The 19,529-nt window shown below is 44.8% G+C and overlaps 2 protein-coding genes across 2 annotated transcripts in view; one reads left to right on the top strand and one right to left on the bottom strand.

Annotated features, from left to right (window-relative positions):
• LOC142191151 (uncharacterized) overlaps positions 1–19,529 on the top strand; it is a 1,229,165-nt gene that overhangs the window by 790,868 nt on the left and 418,768 nt on the right. The window lies entirely within an intron of this gene.
• Positions 220–19,529, bottom strand: part of LOC142189702 (uncharacterized) — a 152,760-nt gene continuing 133,450 nt past the window's right edge. Inside the window, exon 8 of the mRNA XM_075262247.1 lies at positions 220–870. Coding sequence (XP_075118348.1) covers positions 287–870 — 584 coding nt within the window. The 3' untranslated portion in view covers positions 220–286. The remainder of the gene's footprint in view (positions 871–19,529) is intronic.

Raw genomic sequence — 19,529 nt, 5'->3', positions numbered from 1 at the left:
TGTGTGACTCCTTTGATGTTGAACAAGACTAGATTTCTGAGCAACACATTTCCGACATTCTAGGCATGAAAATGGCTTCTTCCGTGTGTGAATCTTTTGATGTTCAATTAAATTTGATTTATGAGCAAAACATTTCCCACATTCTGGGCACAAATATGGCTTCTCTCCTGTGTGAATCCTTTGATGGTGAACAAGATGTGATTTCTCAGTAAAACATTTCTCACATTCTAGACATGAATATGGCTTCTCTCCATTGCAAGTTCTTTCATGTTTAACAAGTTCTGATTTATAGGTAAAACATGTCCCACATTCTGGGCATGAATATGGCTTCCCCCCCTATGTGAATCCTTTGATGTTGAACAAGACTTGATTTCTTAGTAAAACAGTTCCCACATTCTGGGCATGAATACGGCTTCTCCCCATTGTGAGTTTTTTCATGTTTAACAAGACTTGATTTACAGGTAAAACATTTTCCACATTCTGAGCATGAATATGGCTTCTGCCCTGTGTGAATCCTTTGATGTTCAACAAGATGAGATTTCTGCACAAAACATTTCCCACATTCTGGGCATGAATATGGCTTCTTCCCTGTGTGAATCCTTTGATGTTGAACAAGATTTGATTTATGAGTAAAACATATCCCACATTCTGGGCATGAATATGGCTTCTCCCCTGTGTGAATCCTTTGATGTTGAACAAGACTTGATTTCTGAGTAAAACATTTTCCACATTCTGGGCATGAATATGGCTTCTCCCCTGTGTGAATCCTTTGATGGTGAACAAGATTTGATTTACAGGTAAAACATCTCCCACATTCTGGGCATGAATATGGCTTCTCCCCTAAGTGAATCCTTTGATGTTGAACAAGACCTGATTTCTGAGTAAAACATTTCTCACATTCTGGGCATGAATATGGCTTCTCCCCTGTGTGAATTCTCTGATGTATAATGTCCCTTCTGCATCTTTCATTTTGCTTAACAGACTGTGATAAATTCGTAGAAAGATCTTTCTCCTGAAGGGTTGAGGGTATATCTGGGGTAATGGCATGTTCTTCATATGGATCTTGTGTGATCCAATGATTCTCTGCTTTATAATCTGTAGATATCAGATGTCCCTCTGAGCTCCTGGTACAGTCATCTGACAAGAAGAAAACTGAAGTTACTATTATTGAATAACATAACCTTATACGTATATTCCCCACTGAGCTGCCGCTGCCTGAGACGCTTCAGACCATGTGAAGAAGTGACGTCAGTGGCACAGGCAGCAAACGACGGTAGCGCGGCCTACTTCATTAGTATTCACTGTGCTGAGACGGAGGTCAGTGATAGTGAATAGTAATGAAGCGGGGCAGGAGACGCCATCACTGCTCTAGGTCACTGTAGAGGTGAACACAATCCATGGCTGCTTATATATGGCCACTTATATGGAATAATACTGTAGGATGCCATAAATCTTACTGTATTACACCCCATACACACAATAGAATCCAAACCACATCTGCTGGATTTCCCAGCCTGAACTCACCGCGGATCTGCTGTCCCACACAGTATGTAGTAGGGTCTGTGGAGTCACAAGGAAGCAGGGACTCCTAGCGTCATAGATCACTAAGATACGGGGAGTCCTGGTGTGTGGACAGAGTTCGGGCTGGGAAATGTGACTGATGTACAGACCAGATTTTCTAGTCCGGATTCCATAGTGTGATTGGGGTCTAAGGTGAGGTTTACACAGTGACATTTGTAGAAGCTGCTTCAGGAAATCAGAAGAAGAATTTTTCTGCTTTACCAAATCAGCCCCCGAATCTCCATCAGATTCCTTACTGGCCAGGCTGGATTTTCCACCTCCCATTTATTTCCATAGAGCTCTGAGGTGGAATCTGCCTGAAGATCGAGCAGGAGGATTATTTTTCCGCCTCCTGAAATAATCTGCTATATAATTCTGGTAAATTCTTTCCCTTCACGAGGACTGACAGCCGGTGAGGAAGAAATTTCCATCGATCACATCGATGTCAAGCATGTTTTCTGCTTGTTATATCCACATGCTGTGACCCCTCCTCATGTCCTCCAACCATGGTCGGGCTGTATTATTAACAACACTCCACACAGAGAAATAAATGATCCTGCAGTGTGTCTGTGTTTCTTTCCTTTTCGTTGCTGATTCCTAGGATTTCTCTATCTGCCATGAGCTTGTATGTGTTTCTCTCTTGTTATATACTACTGTACCATCTATGAAACTGTATCACTGAAATTTCCCCATTGTGGGACTATTAAAGGATTATCTTATCTTATATTCCTGCTGTCCGTTCTATTCTATACTACATTTATTACCCCCTATAGCGGTATCACATTTATATTCATGTATTATTAGTATTTTACCTGAATTGGGGAACAACAAATAGTCTAAACATTGTCTGAATAGAATCAGTGACCCTTCTGTGCTTTATATAGTGGTGACTCCTCACCTGGGCGGGTCCCTGTAGGAATGTCCTCCTCACACTCCTCATCACCACTCACATAGGGCTCTTCCTTTATTCTCATAGATATAGCATTCATGTCGCTCACATCTTTATCCTGATGGAAAATCTGGCAAACAAATAATGTAAAAGTCATCAGACAAATGGGGAAGTCACAGAGAATGTTCTAGATCATTAATCCGCATGAAGATGAAAGATGTCCTGACAGTAGCTGCAGGTCTGTGAGAAGCCGGATAAACATATTAGATGGCGGCTCAATGACACCGCCCATGTATATAACCATATAATACTGCTGGATACAACAAGACTGACCACAAGGACTTCACAGCCCGCCTACACATCATAGGGAATATCTCCATCTACCTGATCATCCTGTGGAAGAAGAGGACTGGGACATCTCTCCGGTGTTGTCCTCTTACTGGATCTACCTGTAGGTAACACAGACAGGGACTGAATTCATTCTGTACATACAAATAATGGAAGTCCATGTGTATATAGTCATGTCTATTACCTGCTGATGTGAGGGGCTGCTGGTCCTCCATCATCACCTCCTTGTACAGATCCTTGTGTCCTTCTAAATACTCCCACTCCTCCATGGAGAAATAGACAGCGACATCCTGACACCTTATAGGAACCTGACAACACAATGATACAGTCATCACCCCGACCCCTCCAGTTACTGTATAATGTCCCAGCATTCCCAGCAGTGTCACCTCTCCAGTCAGCAGCTCCAGCATCTTGTTGGTGAGTTCTAGGATCTTCTGTCCATTGATCTCCTCCTGTATCAGGGGCTGAGGTGGAGGCCCCGGGATTGGGCTCAGGGTTCCTCCATATCCTTCATACACAGGAGCCTGACAGCGCCCACTAGAGGTCTTCTTCACTACTGTGTAATCCTGGTTATGAGGAGACACATTAATAAATCTCACTACATACATGTGCAGAGTCCATCACCTCTCCAGTCATATCATCTGTTATTACTATAGATAAGAATGATGTCATGATGACATCATCAGAATCTCTCACCTCTCCAGTAAGCTGGTAGATGATCTCTAGGGTGAGATTTAATAGACTTTCCGCCATCTTGTTCCTGTCTCTTTCCATCCTTGATGGATCAATCAGGAATATTCTCTTCTATAGAAGATACTGAGAGGATTCTATATTGTAGGAACCTGAATGGAGAGAAGATGAGACAATGTAATCACTACACGGAATCCCATGGAATAAATAGAAGAGTTGAGTCCCATTATTATCACCACCTCCTACTTCTGACGTCGGCAGCGTGTAGCTCAGGAAGGAAGTGACTTGTTGTGGGCCGGCTTGGTGGGTATATAAGGTGTGTGATAGGCTGAACAGAATCTCATTGGGAGTTTTTGACCAGCGTCAAGCGTACTGGCTGAGGGGTGCTCAGTGCTGCCCGGGGTGTTGCAACACAAATTGGATCTGGAAGAACCAAAACCTGACGCTGAACAGCCCAGGAGGCTCCAGCAGCTTTAGTAGAATGAGCCGTGCTACCCACTAAGGAGGGGAAGAAACCCTCAAGAAGGTGAGGAAGGGTCCAAAGATACGGAGCTGACACTTGTAAAGATGACACTGACTTTCTCTGCAGCTTCAGTCACAACAAGTGATGGTTCGTCCATCGATCTCTTGGAACAGCCACAACTGTCACAGATAGATCTCCCACATTTCTGTCTGGACTACAATCTACTGGCCATAGAGGTGAAGACACTCGGCCCCTGATATTACCAGCACACTGGAACTAACTGTACAGTCCTCCCTGACCCTGACAGAAGAGGAAGTATTACAGCCTAGTACGCAACGTGCAACAACAAGTGACTAATGCAGAGGAGAAAGTGGCCAACGGGAATCTGTAGGTTTGTGACTTACTGAAATGAGCAGAATCTTACATGATGGTATAGAGGACGTAGAGAATGGGCCCCGCTGTAGGGACATGAGAGGAATGAGTGTCCCAGAGAATGTTCCATCCAGAGATCTAACACCGATACAGGGGCTTGTAAAAGTATTCACACCCATTGACCTCTGTCCCATTTTGTCACAACCACAAACTGAAATGTATTTTCTTGAGATTTTCAGTGATAACACAAAGTATCAGATAATTGTGAAGTGGAAGGAAAATGATAGAAGGTTATCAACATTGTAATCCAATAAACATCTGAAAAGTGTGATGTGCAAAAGTCTTCAGCCCCCTATAGCAATACTTTGTAGACCCGCCTTTGGCTACAAGTCTTTTGGGCTCGGTCTCTTCCAGCTTTGCACATCTAGAGATGAGATTTCTGCCCCTTCTTCTTCTTCTTTGCAGCCAGATTGGATGGAGCGTCTGTGAACAGCAATTTTCATGTCTTGCCACAGATGCTCAATGGGATTTAGGTCTGGACTGTGACTGGGCCGTTCTAAGAGCGGAATATTCTGTGATCGAAACCATTGCTGGGTCATTGCTGGAAGGTGAATCTCCTGCCCATTCTTAAGTCTATTGTAGCCAACCTATGTGAATGTACCAAAGAAATCAGACACAAAACATAATTGAAAAATATAAATATTTTATTAACAAACTTTATGCACTAAAAACTAATGATAAAATCACATTTACGATAGAGGTCCCATCCAAAACTGGCACAGAATTAGAGACAATACATAGATATGATCACATCAAGACAGAATATCGTACAATAGATAGAATTACTCACAGATTTAATGATATTAATCAGATAGTTACATGGATTGTTACTATAGTGTAATACACATAAATGGATATAACAGTAAATGGTCTCACAAAGAAATAGCGCAATCGACTACAGGTCTCCAATATGCTTTTGTGTATACAGCAAACACTACACATAACATTGTATAATAGCGCACGATTAGAATATATAATATAGGCACAAAATTAAATAGAACAAAGCATCAGAAGACATATAAGGTGTATATCAGCTGTTTACAAGTTAGGTCTGATGCCGCACATATAAAAGGACCATATACACTATTGTGTCCCTCCACAAACAACACAAAGACTGGAGTGAATGGGAACAAAGTATGGCCCAAATAGCAAATCTCCAAATCCTAATGACGTGCCTGTGTATATGCACTGAACACATAAAGATCACTTTACTGTTATATCCATCCATTTATACATATGGCACTATAGTAACAATCCATGCACCATATATACTCGAGTATAAGCCGACCCGAATATAAGCCGAGGCCCCTAATTTTACCACAAAAAACTGGGAAAACTTATTGACTCGAGTATAAGCCGAGGGGGGGAAATGCAGCAGATACCGGAAAATTTAAAGAAATTAAAATGGTCGGAGTTTTTGGGTGCAGTAGATGCTGGGGAAGGGGAGGGGGTGTTTTGGTGTCTGTCTGCCCCTTCCCTGAGCTTGAGGACTGTTCCTCCCCCCCTCACTTGGAATTCAGTCTGGCTGAATATAGGGTATCTGCAGCGCTCCTATTAACCCCTTCCCGACGGAACAGAAGCACTGCAGATCCCCTATATTCAGCAGACCGGGCACTTTCAGACACAGGGATATGCAGTAATTTTCTACTTTTATATAGAAAAGGAGGGATTTAGAACATTTAATTTAATTTTTTTTTTATAGCTTCTTTTTTGCACCATTTTATGGGAGATTCTATACATTGATATTGCAGCTGGTCATAGACCCCCCCCCCCCCCCTTAAAAAAAAAAAAAAAAAATTGTTTTTGCCGACTCGAGTATAAGTCGAAGGGGGCTTTTTCAGCACAAAACCTGTGCTGAAAAATTCGGCTTATACTCGAGTATATACGGTACATATCAAGTGAATATCATTAATTCTCTGAGAAATTCTATATATTGTACGATATTCTGTGATCATATTTATGTATTGTCTCTGATTCTGTGCCAGGTTCTGGATGAGACCTCGATCATGAATGTGATTTTATCATTAGTTTTTAGTGCTTAAAAAATTTTTTTTTTTTTCAATTATGTTTTGTGTCTGATTTTTTTGGTAGATTCATATAGCTTGGTTATGTATATTTGTGGCATATACCTATTTTCTTATTTCTTTGGTGGATCTTTGCAGTTTAACAAAACATCAAGTCTATTGCAGCCTCCAAAAGGGCCACAGGGAGGACATTACAGTGTGTGGGGGCCACAGGGAGGAAATTATAGTGTGTGGGGGCCACAGGGAGGACATTATAGTGTGTGGGGGCCACAGGGAGGACATTATAGTGTGTGGGGGCCACAGGGAGGACATTATAGTGTGTGGGGGCCACAGGGAGGACATTATAGTGTGTGGGGGCCACAAGGAGGACATTATAGTGTGCGGGGGCCACAAGGAGGACATTATAGTGTGCGGGGGCCACAAGGAGGACATTATAGTGTGCGGGGGCCACAGGGAGGACATTATAGTGTGCGGGGGCCACAGGGAGGACATTATAGTGTGTGTGGGCCACAGGGAGGACATTATAGTGTGTGTGGGCCACAGGGAGGACATTATAGTGTGTGGGGGCCACAGGGAGGACATTATAGTGTGTGGGGGCCACAGGGAGGACATTATAGTGTGTGGGGGCCACAGGGAGGACATTATAGTGTGCGGGGGCCACAAGGAGGACATTATAGTGTGCGGGGGCCACAAGGAGGACATTATAGTGTGCGGGGGCCACAGGGAGGACATTATAGTGTGCGGGGGCCACAGGGAGGACATTATAGTGTGTGGGGGCCACAGGGAGGACATTATAGAGTGTGGGGGCCACAGGGAGGACATTATAGTGTGTGGGGGCCACGAGGAGGATATTATTGTATGTGGGGGCCACGAGGAGGACATTATAGTGTGGGGGCCACAGGGAGGGCATTATAGTGTGTGGGGGCCACTGAACGTATGAGAAGAGCTGAGAGCGAGCACTTACCTCCTCGGGTACAGCAGCCGTCTGCTCACAGGACCTGTGATGATGTCATACGTGTGGGAGGAGTCAATGGTCACATGGTCAGGTCGTGCTGTTATGGCTTCATCTGTGCGGAAGATACTAAATCCTAGTGAGCTAAAGGACCTGTGATGATGTCACCTGTGTGGGAGGAGTCACAGAATCACTACGGAATCTACTACCAAAGACTCTCTGCCCACATCCCAGATTTCATATCTGCAGACGAGAAGAGGAAACTCTACATCCTACTGGGAGAAGAAGAGGCCACTGTGGAGATCGCTGCCCAATACGTGTCAAGCTGTCACCAAACAAGAGGAAGATGAGACTCCACGGACTGTTATATTTATCCCAATACACCCACCCCACCCCCACCTCCCCATATAGCGGTCACCAACTAAGAGGAAGATGAGACTCCATGGACTGTTATAACCCAAACCACCCCACCACCACCACCACCCACTTTACTAGCTTTGGCAATGCCAAATACCTATTCGGACGTGCCAATAAAGCTTTTTGATTTATTAGAGGGTGCGTGCGTACGTGCGTGAGTGATGTGTACGTAGCAGAGCCGTGTGTGTGATGTGTATGTAGCAGAGTTGTGTGTGTGATGTGTATGTAGCAGAGCTGTGTGTGTGTGATGTGTATGTAGCAGGGCTGTGTGTGTGATGTGTATGTAGCAGAGCTGTGTGTGTGTGATGTGTATGTAGCAGGGCTGTGTGTGATGTGTATGTAGCAGAGCTGTGTGAGTGATGTGTATGTAGCTAGCTGTGTGTGTGATGTGTATGTAGCAGGGCTGTATGTGTGATGTGTATGTAGCAGAGCTGTGTGTGTGATGTGTATGTAGCAGAGCTGTGTGTGTGTGACGTGTATGTAGCAGGGCTGTATGTGTGATGTGTATGTAGCAGGGCTGTGTGTGTGATGTGTATGTAGCAGAGCTGTGTGTGTGATGTGTATGTAGCAGAGCTGTGTGTGTGATGTGTATGTAGCAGAGCTGTGTGTGTGATGTGTATGTAGCAGAGCTGTATGTGTGATGTGTATGTAGCAGGGCTGTGTGTGTGATGTGTATGTAGCAGAGCTGTGTGTGTGTGATGTGTATGTAGCAGGGCTGTGTGTGACGTGTATGTAGCAGAGCTGTGTGTGTGATGTGTATGTAGCAGGGCTGTGTGTGTGATGTGTATGTAGCAGGGCTGTGTGTGTGATGTGTATGTAGCAGAGCTGTGTGTGTGATGTGTATGTAGCAGGGCTGTGTGTGTGATGTGTATGTAGCAGAGCTGTGTGTGATGTGTATGTAACAGAGCTGTGTGTGTGTGATGTGTATGTAGCAGGGCTGTGTGTGTGATGTGTATGTAGCAGGGCTGTGTGTGTGATGTGTATGTAGCAGAGCTGTGTGTGTGATGTGTATGTAGCAGGGCTGTGTGTGTGATGTGTATGTAGTAGAGCTGTGTGTGTGTGATGTGTATGTAGCAGGGCTGTGTGTGTGATGTGTATGTAGCAGGGCTGTGTGTGTGATGTGTATGTAGCAGAGCTGTGTGTGTGATGTGTATGTAGCAGGGCTGTGTGTGTGATGTGTATGTAGTAGAGCTGTGTGTGTGTGATGTGTATGTAGCAGGGCTGTGTGTGTGATGTGTATGTAGCAGGGCTGTGTGTGTGATGTGTATGTAGCAGAGCTGTGTGTGTGATGTGTATGTAGCAGAGCTGTGTGTGTGATGTGTATGTAGCAGAGCTGTGTGTGTGATGTGTATGTAGCAGAGCTGTGTGTGTGATGTGTATGTAGCAGAGCTGTATGTGTGATGTGTATGTAGCAGGGCTGTGTGTGTGACGTGTATGTAGCAGAGCTGTGTGTGTGTGATGTGTATGTAGCAGGGCTGTGTGTGACGTGTATGTAGCAGAGCTGTGTGTGTGATGTGTATGTAGCAGGGCTGTGTGTGTGATGTGTATGTAGCAGGGCTGTGTGTGTGATGTGTATGTAGCAGAGCTGTGTGTGTGATGTGTATGTAGCAGAGCTGTGTGTGTGATGTGTATGTAGCAGGGCTGTGTGTGTGATGTGTATGTAGCAGAGCTGTGTGTGATGTGTATGTAACAGAGCTGTGTGTGTGTGATGTGTATGTAGCAGGGCTGTGTGTGTGATGTGTATGTAGCAGGGCTGTGTGTGTGATGTGTATGTAGCAGAGCTGTGTGTGTGATGTGTATGTAGCAGGGCTGTGTGTGTGATGTGTATGTAGTAGAGCTGTGTGTGTGTGATGTGTATGTAGCAGGGCTGTGTGTGTGATGTGTATGTAGCAGGGCTGTGTGTGTGATGTGTATGTAGCAGAGCTGTGTGTGTGATGTGTATGTAGCAGGGCTGTGTGTGTGATGTGTATGTAGCAGAGCTGTGTGTGTGATGTGTATGTAGTAGAGCTGTGTGTGTGTGATGTGTATGTAGCAGGGCTGTGTGTGTGATGTGTATGTAGCAGGGCTGTGTGTGTGATGTGTATGTAGCAGGGCTGTGTGTGTGTGCTGTGTATGTAGCAGAGCTGTGTGTGTGCTGTGTATGTAGCAGAGCTGTGTGTGTGATGTGTATGTAGCAGAGTTGTGTGTGTGTGATGTGTATGTAGCAGAGCTGTGTGTGTGTGATGTGTATGTAGCAGAGCTGTGTGTGTGATGTGTATGTACTTTAGATCTCTCTTCCTTGCTCCTTCCATATATAATAACCTGGATTACAGCCACAATCTTTCCATCTCTGGTAACTTTCTTCTCTTGCTATCACTGACATCCTCGGACATCTCCTTCTCTCTTCTGCGGCTTTTTCATGAATTACATATATCACATAGACTTGTATACAACCATATATGAGCTGTAGACCGGCCATTTCTTATAATATCTTTCCTTCTGCCTTATAAAAGAAGACTGCGGAATAAGAAATGATATAAAGCTTCTTGGGAAATATTTTGCAGCCTCCTAAACTGGGAGAAGATAGAAAAGATGAATGTGATTTTCCTCCTTATGAGGCGAGCACCTTACATTCTACATGACTGAGTAAGGAGAAGGAGCAGAATTGTAGATGTGACATCTAGTTCCTTGTAAGAAGCCATATGTGCCAATAAATTACTTGTACCGTGGCGACCCCGTGCTCTTATCCTGAAACTTCTATCCTCTCTCTCTGATTTACAGAAAGTTGATAGATTTATAAAATATACTAGCTGGTACCCGCGACTTCGTCTGCGGTGATTGTAGCAGTGGGTATATACAGGCGTGGGTAAGGTTTTCATAGTGTGTATAAGGTATGGGATATGAAATGTAACTTTGTGTCTTGTTTTTTCTGTAATTCAGAGAATACGAGAAGACTTTTGTGTTGAAGTTACTTTGTATTTGAGCTGCTATATATACGGTGTTGTGAGAAACTTTACATAGTGACTTTGGACAGAAATATTTGAAGTTAACCCTTTCCCGCCGATGGCATTTTATGATTTTCGTTTTTGACTCCCCTCCTTCTAAACCCCATAACTTTTTTATTTCTCCGCTCCCAGAGCCATATGAGGTCTTAATTTTTCCTGGCACAATTTTTTCTTCATGATGCCACCATTATTTATTCTATATAATGTACTGGGAAGCAGGGAAAAAATTCAGAATGGGATGGATTTGAAGAAAAAATGCATTTCTGCGACTTTCTTACGGGCTTTGGTTTTACAGCGTTCACTGTGCAACCAAAATGACATGTCCCCTGTATTCTGTGTTTTGGTACAGTTCCAGGGATACCAAATTTATATGGTTGTATTTACATTGTGACCCCTTAAAAAAAATCCAAAACTGTGTTAAAAAATTTTTTTTTGAAAAGTCGCCATATTCCGACAGCCGTAACTTTTTTATACGAGTGTGTATGGGGATGTATAGGGCGTCTTTTTTTGCGGGACCGGGTGTACTTTGTAGTTCTACCATTTTCTGGAAATGTTATTGCTTTGATCACTTTTTATTCAAATTTTTATCAGAATCAAAACAGTGAAAAAACGGCGGTTTGGCACATTTGAACATTTTTCCCACTACGGCGTTTACCGAACAGGAAAAATATTTGTATAGCTTTGTAGAGCGGACGATTTCGGACACGGGGAGACCTAACATGTATGTGTTTCACAGTTTTTAACTACTTTTATATGTGTTCTAGGGAAAGGGGGGTGATTTGAATTTTTAAACCTTTTTTTTTTTTTTTTTTTTTTTTTACTTTTTTTAAACTTTTTTTTTTGCATTTATTAGACCGCCTAGGGGTATTGACATGGGTGGGCGGTGTCGCGGATTGTCAGAGCGGCGGGGGTCAGCAAACATGGCTGCTCTGGAGTGTTAAAGAGAACCTCCTGGAGTATCGTTAAGGTGAGGGGCAAAGTGGTAAAGTATATGTATATGTGATTGTGTGGGGTTAGGGGCGAGGCTGCAGAGGGCAATATGAATTTTGTGGCTTGCTATGGTCCAAAGTATGTGAGATTGCAGAGATGGTGGTGTGAGTTTGGGTTTTGTGGGGGTTCTGGCACAAACGTATGTGCGCTATTGTGACGAAAAGTAGCCTATTGCGCAATCGGGTGTATTAACTATGTTTGTGGAAACTTTCAGCCAAATCGGTCGAGCGGGTTTTGCGTGATTGAGGAACAAACATCCGAACATCCAAACACACAAACCCACAAACATCCAAACTCACAAACTTTCACATTTATAATATTAATAGGATTACAAAAATATTCACTTTTCCTGACACAATAGCAAAAAAAAAAAAGAGATTTTAAATATATATATATATATATATATATATATATGTGTGTCAGATAATGGAGACACAATTTTTTTTTTATTTTTATTTTTTAATATTTTGGATTTTTGTTCAGACTTAACACAAACTATATCAGACTGAGGACCCACATGGTGGAAACGCAGTGTTTTACATTATCTGTAAAGTGAATGAGATTCTGTTTCCGCCGTGGTCTTTCCCGCTGTGATTGTGGGGTACAGTCGCTACGTGGGGCCTTCGCCTAAAGAACATTATGTGGCCTAAACATCAGATTTCTCTTTATCAACTGTTTTGACTTATTTACCTTAAAGGGAGTCTGTCATTAAAATAATTTTTTTTATCTCAATAACACATAGAAATAGACTTAAGAAAGTCCATTCTTCTCCTACCTTTAGATGTCTTCTCCGCACCACTGTTCGGTAGAAATCACGGTTTTCATCGGTATGCAAATGAGTTCTCTTGCAGCACTGGGGGCGGTTTCAGTGCTAGAGAAATCTTCAGCGCCGCCTCCATCTTCTTCTGGAATGGCCCCTCCCTGCGTCGTCTTCCGGCACTGGCTTTAAACTTCTAGGGAAGCGCAGTTCGCTCTGCTGTCGGGCCTCGGGCAGAGCCGACTGTGCATGCCCGCAGCAATTTTCCTGTGGTTGCTTACCCCAGCTTACACAAGAAAATGGCCGCTGACCAGTTTACTGTGTAAGTGGCCACAGGAAAATCTCCACGGGCATGCGTAGCCGGCTCTGCTCGAGGCCTGCTCTCAGAGCTGACTGCGCATGCCTAGAAGTTTGAAGCCAGCGCCGGAAGAAGACGTAGGGAGAGGCCATTCCAGCAGAAGATAGAGGAGGCGCTGGAGTTTTCTCTTGCAGCACTGGGGACGCCCCCAGTGCTGCAAGTGATCTCATTTGCATAAGAAGAAAATCAGGATTTCGACTGAACGGCGACACGGAGAAGACATCTAAAGGTAGGAGAAGAATAGCTTAAGAAAGGCTATTTCTATGTGTTATTGATAAAAAATGTCATTTTAATGATAGAAGTGTAATGTTCCGGTCCTGCTCGTCCAATTCCCTTTAATAGTCCTTGCAGACCAAGATGATATGGATATTTACATATAAGATAAAGAGGTTCCTCCCCCATTCCTTCTATATATTTACCAGTATTTCTATTTCACCATAGCCAGCACACCTGGGGCCTATTAATGCACCATCTTGTGGATGTTTTGTGAACTACGCCTGCCTATACTTCCCATTGTAATTTATGTTGCCAATGTAAAGGAGTGTCCAGTATGATCAGGTGACCTTCAGGACCAATCAAGCTCCCTTGACTGACCTGGAGGAGGAGGAGTTACAGCCCTCTTTAGAGGGGGTTGGGAACCCTTTGTCTTGGTCTTTTGTGTGAAGACTTCTAAACATGTGGAGCTGAAAATGGCAGCCAAACATCAGGGGACTTCAAACAGAGATGTCTTTTCCTCTGTACCCAAGATCCTCCTCAGAGAGCGTTTTCCTCTGAAGTTCCAAGTCTACAATTACTAAAGGATATGGACCTGGTTAGCCATCTCATCTGGGACCTCTACACGTATCTTTCTATTCAAGTAAGTCTTTGGGACAAAACTATATTTAAGAAGCCCACAGCTAGTCTGGCAGAATTTGAGGGTCTCCCGCTGTCGACACCCCTATTTCCTCTCCTACATACGTGTACCCAGTTTGTTGAGGACTAACCCCCTGGATACAGGCCATCTTTACAAGTATATACAAGTTTAACTACCCAAGCAACTACTAATTAAACTATCCAAAGCATTCTTGCTCCAAGCTCCATCACCTGCTTAATTGGGCACTACCTACAAAGATCGCTGTATTGTATGTGAAGAATTCCTCCATATGTACATTTGTATTACCTTGTCCTGCTAGTAAAAAGAGCAACGACTACCCCCGAGACCTGGTTGTCTGTTGTCATTGTCAGGTACCACGTGGGGGTGGGTAGTCGGGGACATCAAAAAGGAGATTTTGTGCATATTTGGGACCCAGGGACCCCCTGAAAGCCGGCCACATCTGATATATTACCCGTGATACCAACCCTGGCCTTCCTGAGTGTTACAGTACCCCTTTAAGGGGGCGTTCACACTACCGTCATTGTCCGACAGGTAGTGTCCGCTGCTAATTTCCGTTCAAAATCTTGCATGGACATTAGCAGCAGACACTAGCTGTGTCCATGACATTTTTCATTCATTTAAACGGCGATCGGGTGCGTTCTTTTACACTCCGTGCCTGCCCTTAAGTGTCCGTTTGTAAAGATGTCCGACTTTTCAAGCGGACAGCAAAACCCGACAGGTAGGTTTTTTCTGTCCGCTTGAAAAGTCGGACATCTTTAGGAACGGACACGCACGGAGTGTAAAAGAACATTTAAATGAATGAAAAATGTCATGGACACAGCTAGTGTCCACTGCTAATGTCCATGCAAGATTTTGAACGGAAATTAGCAGCGAACACTAGCTGTCGGACACTGACGGTAGTGTGAACGCCCCCTAACTTCAGGCAAAAACAAAATAAAATTGAGCAACTAACTAAACAGAAATGATAACCTAAGTATATACGTGGGTTAGCACTCAGGGTTACAGGATGGAACCATCCACCTCCTCTCACTCCTTGGATCTGCAGCCTTTTGTGGCCCATTAATGAGACCAGGATCTACATCTGGGCTGAGGCCTAGTCCAGACCTGCCCTGGACCACACATATGTCATAAACCTGGGGCTGATTTATCTGGACTCCATTGCTCTGCCTGTCTCCTTCTCACTATATATGTATTGCACTATAAAAATCTGCAGACTTAAGGCAATGATATATCTAGGACAATCGGATGTATACCAGCCCATCAGACAGACAGCTTTGTAGTATTATATAATAGCTCGCCTCTCCTAGGACCTGACAGTGTCTTGAGCTGACAATTGTAAAACTGAAATATATTAATGACATTTTGTCGAATATTCAGGTCTTGAAAGTTTTTTGGATAATTTTTTATATATTTTCTGAAATTTGAATGTCTATTATTTTCTTCAGCTTGTCGTGGGCAGTGAAGGGGACTGTGAGGAGCTGGTCTGGGCCGTAGACAGTGCGCTCCTCATCGAGCTGGTGGAGGTCGTCGCTGGGGAATCTTCTCAACAACTCCACTCTGATAAACACCTGACGGAGCCTCTGGAGGGATATTGTGTCACATCTTGTCCAGGACTACAGGGGCTGGTCAGGTTTGGATATAGAGACATGTGGTCAGACACTTTTGTTATAAAGGGAAGTATGTCGGGGTGAGGTGAGGTCTATCAAGGATCGCTGCACATGGGAGAGGCTCAGCGGTTCAGCATGTGGTTTGGGGGTACGTGTCCTTGGGTTTCATCGTTTTTGTTTAGAACATGTGGGCATAGGGTGGGTGGGGGTTTAATAGTCTTTGGGGTCTCATCTTCCTCTTGTTTGGTGACAGCTGGACACGTATTGGGCAGCGATCTCCACAGTGGCCTCTTCTTCTCCCAGTAGGATGTAGAGTTTCCTCTTCTCGTCTGCAAATGTGAAGTCTGAGATGTGGGCAGTGAGTCTTTCAAAGTAGATGGCCCTCACGGCTGAGTATTTGGTGCAATGTAGTAGGAAATGGGCCTCGTCTTCTAGGGCTCCTTGGGCACAATGTTAGCATAGTCTGTTTTCCCGTGGCTTGTATGTCTGCCTGTGCCGCCCCGTTTCAATTTCTAGGTTGTGGGCAGTGGCGTAACTACCGTGGTAGCAGTGGTAGCAGCTGCCACAGGGCCCGGGACATTAGGGGCCCGGCAACAGCTGCTACCACTGTGGGTTTTTTTTAAATAGGCCGTTACCGGCTGGAGTTACTCCAGCCAGTAACGGGCCCTATATACTTACCGATCCTAGCAGGGGCCGGGATCGGTAAGTGACGGCGCGGGCCCCACAAGCACTATTATACTCCGGGGGTCTTTTCGGACCCCCGAGTATAACGATCGGAGGCCCAGGAGAGGTAAGGTAACATAAAAAACTGTGTTACTTACCTCTCCAGGCTCTGGGCAGGCTTCGGCCTACTTGCGTGACGTCATATGACCCGCAACGCAGGGCCCCGGTCACATGACGTCCCGGAAGATGGTCGACAGCGACGGAGAATGCAGGGGAGTCGGGAGATAAGTAAGTAACAGTAGTTTATTATGTTTGTATCCCTCTGGGTCTCTGATTATTATACTCTGAGGTCTGAAAAGACCTGGCGGTGGTAGGGGTCAGTTGGTCGAGGTCTTCAGCGTCAGTCGGGGGAGGGGCCCCATGTTAAAAGTTCGCCACGGGGCCCCGCCATCCCTAGTTACGCCACTGGTTGTGGGTGCTCAGTCTGTATTGGCTCAGGGTCTGTCTGTATTCGGGGTGGGGTATTTTCTCTAGGTAGGTGGCCATTGTGTAGTTCCTTTGCAGTGATTGGTATACATTGAGTTTCTTGGAGTTATTTATTTTGTTTCTCCATTCTTCGAAGTACTGTTCTTTGTTTTCATCTTTATTTGGGCCTTGGTCATTGCCTGTTGGTGGTTTTGGTTTGGTGGTTGGTTGTTGTTTGGTTGGAGGGTATCGGGTTTGTTTCAGGTTCTGTGGCTTGGCTAGGCTTGGTGGTGGTAGGAGTCGGGGTTGCTGCCTTGAATGTGCACCTGGAATACTAGTGCCCTCTTCTGTATGATGAGCCATAGAGGGAACCTGCCTAGCTCCACCTGACATGCCATGTTGGAGGTGCTGTGGTGGACATGGAACAGGTATTTGCAGAACTCCAGGTGGAAAGTCTCTGTTTGGCTAGAGTCCCATTTTGTCTTGTTTGGGTAAGTGACTGTGCCCCAGATTTAGCTAGAGAAGGATCGGAGTGATGACTGTGTCAAATATCTTCAGCCAGACCCTCACCGGTGGATTGAGGTGGTACAGTGGTCTTCTCATGGTATAGAAGATTCTGCAGGCTTTTACTTTCTGGGTTTCCATTGCTGCTTTAAAGTTTCGTGATTGGTTAAGTTCTAATCCCAGGTAAGTGTAGTTGCTGTTTTTTTCCAGTGTGGAGCCGTTCAGTGTGAATTGTGGGGTGGGGGCTTTATTGTAGTCCTTCTTCTAGAATACCATGATTTTGCTTTTCTTGTGGTTGATGGGTAGAGCCCATGTGGTGCTGATTTTTTCCAGCACTGACAGGCTTTCTTGGAGGTCTTTCTCGGTGGGGGCCAGGAGTAGGAGGTCGTCAGCTTATAGCAGGAACTACACCTTACGGTTGTTCAGGGTGAGGCCTGGGGTTGGTGAGGCCTCTAGGGCTGAAGCCAGTTCATTGATATAGATGTTGAAGAGCGTTGGGCTCAGGCTACAGCCTTGTCTGACTCCTCGGGCCTGTTGGAAGTATGCTGTCCTTTTCCCATTCACCTTCACACTGCACTGGTTTCCGTTGTAGGAGCTCTTGATGACGTCGTACGTTCTTCCTCCTATTCCACTCTCTAGGAGTTTTAGGAGTAGGCCCGGGTGCCACGCTGAGTCGAACGCTTTCTTAAAGTCCACGAAGCAGGTGAATATCTTGCCTCTTCTGGTGTTGTGGACGTGCGTCTTGATGAGGCTGTTCAGAGTGTAGATGTGGTCCGTGGTGCGGTGATTTGGCATGAACCCTACTTGGCTCTTGCTGAGGACCCCGTGTTGTGTGAGGAAGGTGAGGATTCTGTTATTGATGATGCTGTTGAACAGTTTCCCCAGCATGCTGCTGACGCAGATCCCTCTGTAGTTGTTGGGGTCGTATTGTTCCCCATTCCTGTAGATGGGGGTTATGAGGCCTTTGTTCCAGTCTTGGGGGAAGTGTCCAGCATTGCCGCGTGTATTGCTGGAGGGCTGTATTTGATCATCTCTGGTAGGATGCCATCGGGACCATTGGCTTTTCTGCTTTTCAGCAGGACAATTCTTTATTGTACATCTTTTAAGGTGATTGGTGAGTCCTTAATGACTTTCTCCATATCTCTCAGTTTGGTGATTATCTGTTGCTGTTCTGGGGTTAATTCTTCTTCAGGGATGTTTTTGTAAAAGTCTCTGAAGTAGTTGAGCCAAATGTTGCCATTTTGGATGTGGAGGGAGTTTTTCTTGGGCTTTGTGTCGATATGGTGCCAGGTCTCCCAGAACTATGGGAAGAATATGCAAATCTGTCTTCCATGATGTAATTAGGAAGTCAGTTGCTGCCTCAGTGTTGCAAACCAATAGAGGGCGCTCACTGGAATGTGCAAGCCTGTCTTCCCTGATGTAGTTAGAAAGACAGGATTTCAGTGAAACAACCCATTAAAGGCTGCTCCCTTTAGCATCATGCTCGACCTTCCAAGAGGCCTTTGTTTTGCAATGACGCTGGGATTATTACCAGGTATAGTCTCTCAATCGAGGACAGCCGTTTCGATGTACTTGCATCTCGTCAGCTCAATGTAGAGAGGACTATAACCTGATAGAGGTGAGAGGCTTAGACAGGGTTAAAGGGATATTGTCACTCCTTAGGGAGAGACCACCATATAGGTGTGTGGAGACTTTTTAAGCCTTTAGCACTCCACTTTGCAAGGAACTATGGGAAGAATATGCAAATCTGTCTTCCATGATGTAATTAGGAAGTCAGTTGCTGCCTCAGTGTTGCAAACCAATAGAGGGCGCTCACTGGAATGTGCATGCAGGTCTCCCAGAATGAGCTGTCCTGGAGGGAGTCCTCGAGTTGCTCCATTTTGTGGGAGAGATACTTCTGTTTCCTCTCTCTGAGGATGCCTTTGTATTGTTTGCACAGATTGTCGTAGGCTTCACTCACCTCCTTGCTGTTGGGGTCTCTGTGTTTTTGGTTGGAGGCTGTTCTTAGGGAGCGTCTTAATGCTCTGCAATCGCTGTCGAATCATTTGTTGGACTGTTTGTTTGTATGTCTTATAAATAAGAATAAGAAAAAATAAAATACAGCCTTAACTTCAGGAAAATTAATGTCAAACCTAAATCCTGCTCGTCTGAGCACTAACTAAACAGAAAATACTAACTTTACGTGTGGATTACTACCAGCCACACAAATCAGCCAAAACCTCACTATACTGTAACACAAGGCTCTCAGTGTCAGGACAAACCCAGCCACTTCCTCTCTTCTTAGGATCTGCTCTGAAGTGCCGGCTCTGCAGCCTTTTATGGCCCAGTAACGAGCCTATAACCCACACCTGGGCTACAGCTTATTCAAGACCCTTCCTGGACCACACATTTGTCAGGAATCTGACTGTGACTCCAGCACTCTGCCTGTCGCCTTCTCACATATCCCCCCCCCCCCTTTGTTCAGACCTGTAGGGACGGACACTCTTAGCCATCATACAATGAGTCCTGGACAGAGCATCAATATTCCCCTGCAGCTTGCCTGCCCTGTAGTC

The sequence above is a fragment of the Leptodactylus fuscus genome, chromosome 1 (genome assembly GCF_031893055.1).
Source record: "Leptodactylus fuscus isolate aLepFus1 chromosome 1, aLepFus1.hap2, whole genome shotgun sequence".
NCBI classification, from domain to species: domain Eukaryota; kingdom Metazoa; phylum Chordata; class Amphibia; order Anura; family Leptodactylidae; genus Leptodactylus; species Leptodactylus fuscus.
This window is presented reverse-complemented; position numbering and strand designations above follow the sequence as displayed.